Here is an 8,449-nt window from a genome sequence, read left to right as displayed (position 1 = left end):
GAACCAGATGGCTCTACAGCATCACCCATTCCCTTCTTTGCAATGTCTTTCAAACCCATTTTAGGATCGTAGCATAGATGGGAGTTTGAAATCCGTGAGTTAGGGCTTCACATGGGATGATAGTGAATTATGAAAAAAAAAAAAAAAACTAACAGAAAATAAAAGAAAAATAAAAAAAAAATGAATGAAAGAGAAGAAGGTGGAAGAGATGGAATGTAATATTGGAGATGAAAGAGAAGAAGGTGGAAGAGATGGAGTGTAATATTGGAGAAAACCTATGACATAAGCATGCATAGGTATTTGTGTAATTATCAAACTTTTTAAATATAATATTGAAAAATAATTTTTTTAAAAATGTTTAAATAACCGAATAAAGATAAAAATGTAAAAAAATGACAAAAAAAGATACCAAGTGTAAAAATCCCAAAAAAAAAAAAATAATGATAATTTAACTAAAATATTTTTGTAATAATATTTAAAAAAATATATATATTTGCCCTTGTATTGCCTACAAGGCAGCTCAAATGACCAAATATTGCCACGTAGATGAAGCGTGTCATCTACTTAAGGCGCCGAAATTTATTAAAAGGAGAAAAGACAATTGGGCCCACTCGAGACTCGTTAATGGGCCTGCTACACTGAAGAGCGTTTCCACTTTTCTCTTCTCTTTCATTAATTGTCCGGCCAGCTCAGCAACTTATTTACGATATTGCCACTAGAAGTCGTTGGATAAAATGGATTATGTGGCAAATCTGAAATTTGTGTTGTGAATTGGAGGGTATTATAGTAATTTCAGTTACCCTCCAACTGTACAAACCTGAAAAGGAACGGCGCTTTGGGCGGTTTGGCTGACTGAGAGTGCAACCAAACAGCTGCCTCTATTGCCTCCTTTTTATTTTTAAATATTTATTAAAAAATATAAAAAATAGGACTTTCTTTTATTTTCATTTTTTAAAGTATTTTATTTCTATAAAAATTTACATAAAAACTCACAATGTAATTAATAAAACAACTTATATCTTAATCCAAATTCAAATAGCAAATTACATAATTATTACTGAATTAACTACTAGACTAACTCAAACTGTAAAAATAAAAAAATTATATATAAAGTGATTCCCCGCAAAATAATATAGGATTTGTCTATAATACATGTGAAGGACATCTATACTAACGACAATTATGTGTTAGTTAGTGGTTGTTCTGTTTGTTACAGAGTTGTTAAAGCTATTTCTTGTAGCTAGTTTTAGTTATTCCTTAAGGGAAATTTGATTTTCTATACTTATTAAATTTAAAAATTTGTTTTTTAAACCAATACATTTTACACTAAAAAAAATATGCCAATTTTTTAAAAACCTCAAAAATACCCCCCTCATAACTCAAACCCTTTCTCTCTCCCTGAAACCGAATGAAAACAAAAAAATCAAAAAATAAAGCCCAGGTCCGATGGTCAGACCATGGGGTCCGATGGGGTCCGACCAATCGGACCCATTGGACCCCATGGTCCGACCATCGGGCCACTATCTCTCTTCCTCTCTCTGAAAAATATTCAAAACAAAAAAAAAGGGCCCTGGTCCGATAGTCGGACCATGGGGTCCGATTGGGGTCCGACCATCGGAGTAGGCCTTTTTTTTCAATCGTTTTCAGAGAAGAAGAGAGAGAAGGGGGCTGGGGCGTGGGTGAGGGTCGTCGGGATTGGGGTTTTCGTGGGTGAGGGTGGTAGCTGCCGTGGGTTGCTCGTGGGTGAGGGTTGTGGCTGCCGTGGGTGGTGGGTTGGTGAGTTGAGAGAGTCGGCTGAGAGTGAGGGAGGAGAGAGAAAGGATTTGAGTTATGAGGGGGGTATTTTTGGGGTTTTCAAAAAATTGGTATATTTTCTATAGTGTAAAATGTATTGGTTTACAAAAAAAAATTAAGTTTAATAAGTATAGAAAATCAAATTTCCCTTCCTTAATCTCTTGCAATTCAATCAATACAACAACTACTTCATTTTCTTTCTTACTTCCTTTGTTTTCTCTTTAAGACTGAACTTAATATGGTATCAGAGCTCTATTAATCGTTCAACAGCGTGAACTGGAGGAGCATCAAGATTGAACAATGCTCAAGTTCAAAATAATCAACAAGTACCTTTACCTATATCTTATCCTATTTCCTTTAATCATTATTTGCAACATTATACAGATCTGTTGTTGGTGCTCTTCAATATGCCACAATAGCAAGACCTGAGCTAGCATTTTATAGTCAACAAAGTATGTCAGTTCATGCAATCTCCTTCGTAAGCTCACTGGACAACAGTAAAAAGATTTTTGAGATACATAGTTGGTACATTGGATTATGGCCTTCACATTCAACCAACACCAAATTATTTCTTAGAAGCATTACGCGATGTTGATTGGGCTTTAGATCCTGATGACAGGAGGTATACCTTAGGGTTCTGCATCTATTTTGGAGGAAACATTGTTGCTTGGAAATCCCAAAAACAAGTCACCATCAACAAGTCTTCTACTGAAGCAAAGTTCAGAAGCCTAGCCAATATTATTTCTGAGGTTACTTGGATTCAATCATTACTTGCTGAGTTAATAAGATTCAAATATTTTCTTACATGTGTAGTTGTTTGAATCTTATTTTCGACACTGCAAACTATTTGAAATTTTCTAAAAATGTATAGGTGGTCCTAAATAACTACATCGTACGCAATTATAAAAAAATTTAGACTATTTTTTTTTCTCTAAATGCGGACTTGGGTTTACCAGAATACCCCTTTAAAGAGTATACACAAATTTCTAAAAATATATATATCTAAAATTATATTTGGTAATTTTTTTCATTATTACATATGTAATTTTTTTTTAACAATTTGTATATTTTTTTAAACAAATTGAATAGGTTACACTCTCGAAATAAATTTTTAAACGATTGCTTAGCCCCTTTATATAATAAAAATAGTTATGTGCGTGAAACAAAATATTTAAATATTATTTTTCAGTACGGTAAATTATTAGAAATTTTGAAATTTATAATCTTTTTAAATAACTATAATATACACAATTATAAATACTCATGTTTATACCAAAACAAATAATACATGTATCGAATGTTATATATAATTACCCTAAAATATAGAGCATTGCTATAAGGCATAATTTTTAATATTACTATTGTGCTTTATAAATAGTTAGCGACATTTCTTAAATTATATAAAATCTGATAATTACAAAACTATTTTAGAACTTGCGATAACATTTTTTAAAATTATATATATATATCTAAAATTAAAAACAAAAATAAATTAAAAAAAGGAGAAGCTCTTTTGGGCCAAAAGTCTTTACAATGATTGTTTATAGCCTCAAGATTTATTATTTCTTACAATTTTTTTATTTAATTATTTATTTTTGGTAATATCTTACTTTTAATTTTTTAATTAGCTCACCTTTGTTGTTATTATAATGACTATTATGGAGCACTTTATCCCTTGTTCAAGATTGAACGATTAGAATTTAATTTTCAGACTTTTGAGTATTTTATTTCAAAGTCTTGGAGGAGGGATAAAGTGTACAAAAAAATTATTCTCAAAATAAAATAAAATAAGAAGAATAATTGAATATATATTTAATTATAAATATATTTTAAATTTAATTAATATATATTTATAGTGTGTATATGATGCTCCTCCACTATTTCTTTTAATTAACATTAATTTAAAGATATATGAAATATCCTCCTATAAATGAGGAAAAAATTATAATGTAAATTTTAACCCATTCAAAAAATATAATAAATGTAAATCTCTAATTTGTAAGATTTATTATTAGCTTGATTTTTTTTTTTAAGAATTATTCCGTATATTATTTTTTTTTTCAAATTTACGGTTTGAGTTTCTAATGTGGCTGCAGAGCTAGTTGCAATGAGAGCTTCTATACGATTTTTTGTTGCAATTTAGGCTGCAGCGCTAGTTGCAATAGAAATTTCTATGTAGAATTCCGTGAAAATGTAAAAAAAAAACTATTTTGAAGTATAAAATGAAAAAACTTTTTTTTGGATTAAATTTATAGAGTGTTTTAAGTAATCTTAGCTAGGGTGACTATTCTTTATTGATGAATAATGTAGTCAATAATTTTTCTAACTATATTTTTTTTTTTTTTTTGAATGATTCTAGCTATATTATTTTGTTTGAACTTTTTGTATTAAAAAAAACAATAATATATTTTTGGAATAAATATAATTTATAATTAAACCCTTAAAAAAAACAAAAACAAAATACATAACGGATCTCTAATTAAAACCTAATGACGTTATGAAATTCAAACATTTTTATAATGCAGTTAAAAAAAAATTTATAATGTATGTTAATATTTTCTTGGAGTTCTGACTATTTTTGTCAAATATTCACAAAAGGTCAATATTAATTAATAGGTTAGTTAAGTATAATTGTTTGTGGTATTAAAAAAAAGTATAATTGTTTTTTTTTTTCTTTCCTTTTTTAAATAACAATATATTTACAAACTTAAAGGCAAAAACTACAAATTTTCACTAATTTTAGCGATTTGAATAGATTTTATAGTGATTGAAATCAAAAGTAGATATTCTCTGATTATATTAAAGGCATAATCAAACTCATTAATACACAAATCTTCTTTTTAACAAAAGAACAAAAACCACTAATTAAAATGAGAATTGCCTAGTATTTTTCTTTTTTGTTATTGCTATTAGTCTAATTAAATATCGAGTTACTAATTAATCTTATTATACACTATTGGTGCCCAACAACAATCATCAATCAAAATTAACTATGAAGCTAAGAAAAAGAAAAAGATGCAAATTTGGGGAGAAAAAAAAAAATAAAAAATCAGAAAGAATATCCCAAAAAGAAAAGAAAAAAGGAAAAAAAGAAAGAAAAGGGAAGGTTGTCTACGTATGAAGAGAACAGCTCAATAAGACCTTCCATTCCACTCACCAATAAAATGAGCTGCCCATTGCCTTTGTCTTTCTCCTCTCATTACCCCTTTTTTTAGCTCTCTTTCTCCTATAGCTGTACTACTCTTCTTCTTCACTCTCTCTCTCTAACCAACACAAGAATAAGAAGAAGAAGAAGAAGAAACAGTCATTGATTTTGAGGACCCAAAAGAGAAAAGAAAAAACCTTTATTAATTAAAAATGGTTTACTCTCATTTGGGGTGTTTTTGTATTTGGGGTTGGTCTTTGTTTGTGCTTACAGTTACTCTTGTTAATGTTTCTGGTTCAACTAGTAATAATAACTTGCCCATCATAGCTTTTGATGAAGGGTACACCCAACTTTTTGGGGATGATAATCTGATTATCCATAGGGATGGAAAATCAGTTCATCTTTCTCTTAATGAAAGAACAGGTCTGTAATTTTCTTCTTTTCATTTGCATGCCTCTTCTATGTTAATTTTTTCAGTTTCTGATTTGATTTTCTTAACTGGGTGTGTTTTTTCAGGGTCTGGATTTGTTTCTCATGACCTTTATCTTCATGGGTATTTTAGTGCTTCTATTAAGTTACCTTCTGATTATACTGCTGGAGTTGTGGTTGCCTTTTATGTGAGTAATCTTTACTCTCTTATTATTATTACTTTGTTTTAATCAAAATAAAAGATTAGTCTTTTTTGTTAATGAAAAATGTTATTTTGAAGTTTTAATCAGTTTCAAGATTTAATCTTTCAAGATGGGTTTTCTCATAGTCTTTTCTGTTATTTTAATAATAAAGTTTCACTTTTTTTCTTATTAACACATTTTTCAGATGATTCATTCTTCTCCTTTAAGTTTCAAGTACATATAATCCCAATTACAGTCTTCAAAATTTGATCTTTTTTCACTAAAAAGTAAAACCCCTTTTCAGTTTTTAAACTTTACCATTGATTAAAAACATATCATTAGTTCTCTAATCCTATTTATGATTTGTTTCAGATGTCTAATGGTGACATGTTTGAGAAGAACCATGATGAAATTGATTTTGAGTTTTTGGGTAATATAAGAGGCAAAGAATGGAGGATTCAGACTAATGTTTATGGAAATGGAAGCACAAATGTTGGCAGAGAAGAGAGATATAATCTATGGTTTGATCCTTCTGACGATTTTCATCAGTACAGCATTCTCTGGACTGATTCTCATATCATGTGAGCCTTGTATTTTAGTTTTCCAATGTTTTAATTAATATTAACATTGTTTATTTATTTAATTTATTTTCTCTCTGCAATTATATCACTTTTGCTTTTCTCCTTTGTTATTATTATTTTTCTCCAATTGGATATATATGATGAAAGTGATGTGAATTGTTGAGTTGTGCCCCTTTGTTGTAGGGTATATAGATCAGAGCTCTTGTTTTGGTAAATTACAGTACTAAAGTTTCTTCCTTTTTCATTCTTGTTTGCCTAAAATTACATCCCCTCTTTCTTCCAAAACAAAACCACTTTACCATATTACTAATACCAACCAACCCTTTTAAGCTTACTAGTTAACACTTGTACTAATCAAGTTTATTCTTTGTTTTGTGTTATTATTATTATTATTTGGAAAGTTTCTGACTTTGTTTTCTTTTTGTTGAATTCAGATTCTTTCTTGTTAATACTTCCCAATCAAGTTTCTTACTTTGATTTCTTTTGTTAATACTTGTACTAATCAAGTTTATGCTTTGTTTTGTGTTATTATAATTCTTTGGAAAGTTTCTCACTTTACTATTTACCAATCAAGTTTCTTACTTTGTTTTCTTTTGTTAATACCACTTTACCATTACTAATACCAAACCCTTTTAAGCAATCTTAGCTGTTAATACTTACACTAATCAAGATTATCTTTTTTTTGGTGTTGTTATTGGTATTTGGAAAGTTTTCTTTTTGTTAATTCAGATTCTATGGAGTTGTTAATACTTGTCAATCAAGTTTCTTACTTTGTTTTCTTTTGTTTAATTTAGATTCTATGTAGACAATGTTCCAATAAGAGAGGTGAAGAGAACAGAGTCAATGGGTGGTGATTTCCCATCTAAGCCAATGTCATTATATGCCACAATTTGGGATGGTTCAGATTGGGCAACTAATGGTGGAAAATACAGAGTAAACTACAAATACTCTCCCTATGTAGCCAAATTCTCCGACCTCGTCCTCCACGGTTGCTCGGTCGATCCAATGGAGCAATTCTCCAAGTGTGACAACATCCCAAATTCAAAATCCATCCCAACCGGTATCACACCATCGAAACGAATCAAAATGGAGGGCATAAGGAAGAAGCACATGACATACTCATATTGCTATGACAAACTTAGGTACAAGTCTCCTCCTTCCGAATGCGTGATCAACCCTCAAGAGGCCGAGAGACTTCGCAAATTTGATCCCGTTACCTTTGGAAATGGCCGTCGCCACCATGGGAAGCGCCACCACAGGAACAAAGCTAGCCAAGCACAGAAATAGACCACATAAACGCAACTCCATTCTATATATATATAAAAAAAATGTCTTCTTTGATGGATTCATTTCATGGTTCTACTTTTTTAATTTTTGTGTATAGAGGGATAAAATGAAAAAAGAGCACAGATTTATTGAGAGGGTGATGATAGAGTATTATTATTTTATAATATATGGTTTTAATTTCTTCTTTTTCAATGGGGTATGTGTATAGTTTCATATGATTTGGCTTCTTCTTCTTACATTTTACAGATTGAATTTGGTGATGATCTCTGTATTTTGACACACTCTCATATGGGATTCCCAATAAATTATATTCAGTGTATTTGAGTAAGTGAAATTATTATGTTAAAATATTGTTGGTGGTCCATGAAATTATTAGCATAACTATAATAAGTTCATGTTGTTTTTTTCTTTCTAGTTTTCATTCCCTTATAGTGTTTTTATTTTTTTAAGAAGGTGAGATGAGAGAGAATTGTCATATTCAAAAGAAGATTTTGTCAAATGGGTAATTGGAATCCAAAGTGAGCTGGATGTGACAAGTGGTGAAGAAGAGTTCAGAAAATTGACAGTAATTATTTTGGACTTTTCAGTTGAAGTTGAAGAAGAAGAAGGTTAGGTATTTATTTGGTGTTGGTTGATGAGAAGAAAATTCTAAGGACTCACACTATCCTATTTCCTATCCTTTCATCTTATCAAAAACCTAAACCATAATTATTGGTTTTAAATAATAACAGCTTTCAAAGAGTGAATATTAAGTTAAATATACTTGGAATATATAGGGTTTACATTTTTTCTTGTTTGAATATCCATCTTTACCTTATTACAACACTTAGATCAATAGTTAGGTTGATGTAATATGTTTTAGATAATTATGTTTTTGAAAATAAAATGTACAATTTCTATTTATTTTTTCACTACAACATTTTTTTAGGGGCTTTTTTATTTTTATATTTTAAAACAATTTTTTTTTTGTTATTTTTACGACATTCTACTTAGAAATTCATATAGCAACTAATGGAACAATTTAAATCGCA

The 8,449-nt window shown here is 29.6% G+C and overlaps 1 protein-coding gene across 1 annotated transcript; it reads left to right on the top strand.

The window, feature by feature from the left end:
- The first annotated feature begins 4,793 nt into the window (after positions 1-4,793).
- LOC115722305 (probable xyloglucan endotransglucosylase/hydrolase protein 28) lies at positions 4,794-7,610 on the top strand. Its single transcript, XM_030651484.2, has 4 exons — positions 4,794-5,362; positions 5,456-5,556; positions 5,923-6,131; positions 6,926-7,610. Exons 1-4 carry the CDS (start codon positions 5,152-5,154, stop codon positions 7,416-7,418), a joined length of 1,014 nt encoding a protein of 337 aa, XP_030507344.2. The 5' UTR covers positions 4,794-5,151; the 3' UTR covers positions 7,419-7,610.
- The last annotated feature ends 839 nt before the right edge of the window (positions 7,611-8,449 follow it).

Source organism: Cannabis sativa, chromosome 9 (assembly GCF_029168945.1).
Source record: "Cannabis sativa cultivar Pink pepper isolate KNU-18-1 chromosome 9, ASM2916894v1, whole genome shotgun sequence".
NCBI classification, from domain to species: domain Eukaryota; kingdom Viridiplantae; phylum Streptophyta; class Magnoliopsida; order Rosales; family Cannabaceae; genus Cannabis; species Cannabis sativa.
Note: the sequence above shows the minus strand (reverse complement) of the source record. Positions and strands in the feature narration are given on the sequence as shown.

Excerpts from the sequence above, each read along its gene's own strand:
- LOC115722305 (XM_030651484.2), top strand. The coding sequence starts at position 5,152 with ATGGTTTACTCTCATTTGGGGTGTTTTTGTATTTGGGGTTGGTCTTTG. Across the intron at positions 5,557-5,922 it reads GAGTTGTGGTTGCCTTTTAT|ATGTCTAATGGTGACATGTT; the intron begins GTGAGTAATCTT and ends GATTTGTTTCAG. Across the intron at positions 6,132-6,925 it reads TGGACTGATTCTCATATCAT|ATTCTATGTAGACAATGTTC; the intron begins GTGAGCCTTGTA and ends TGTTTAATTTAG.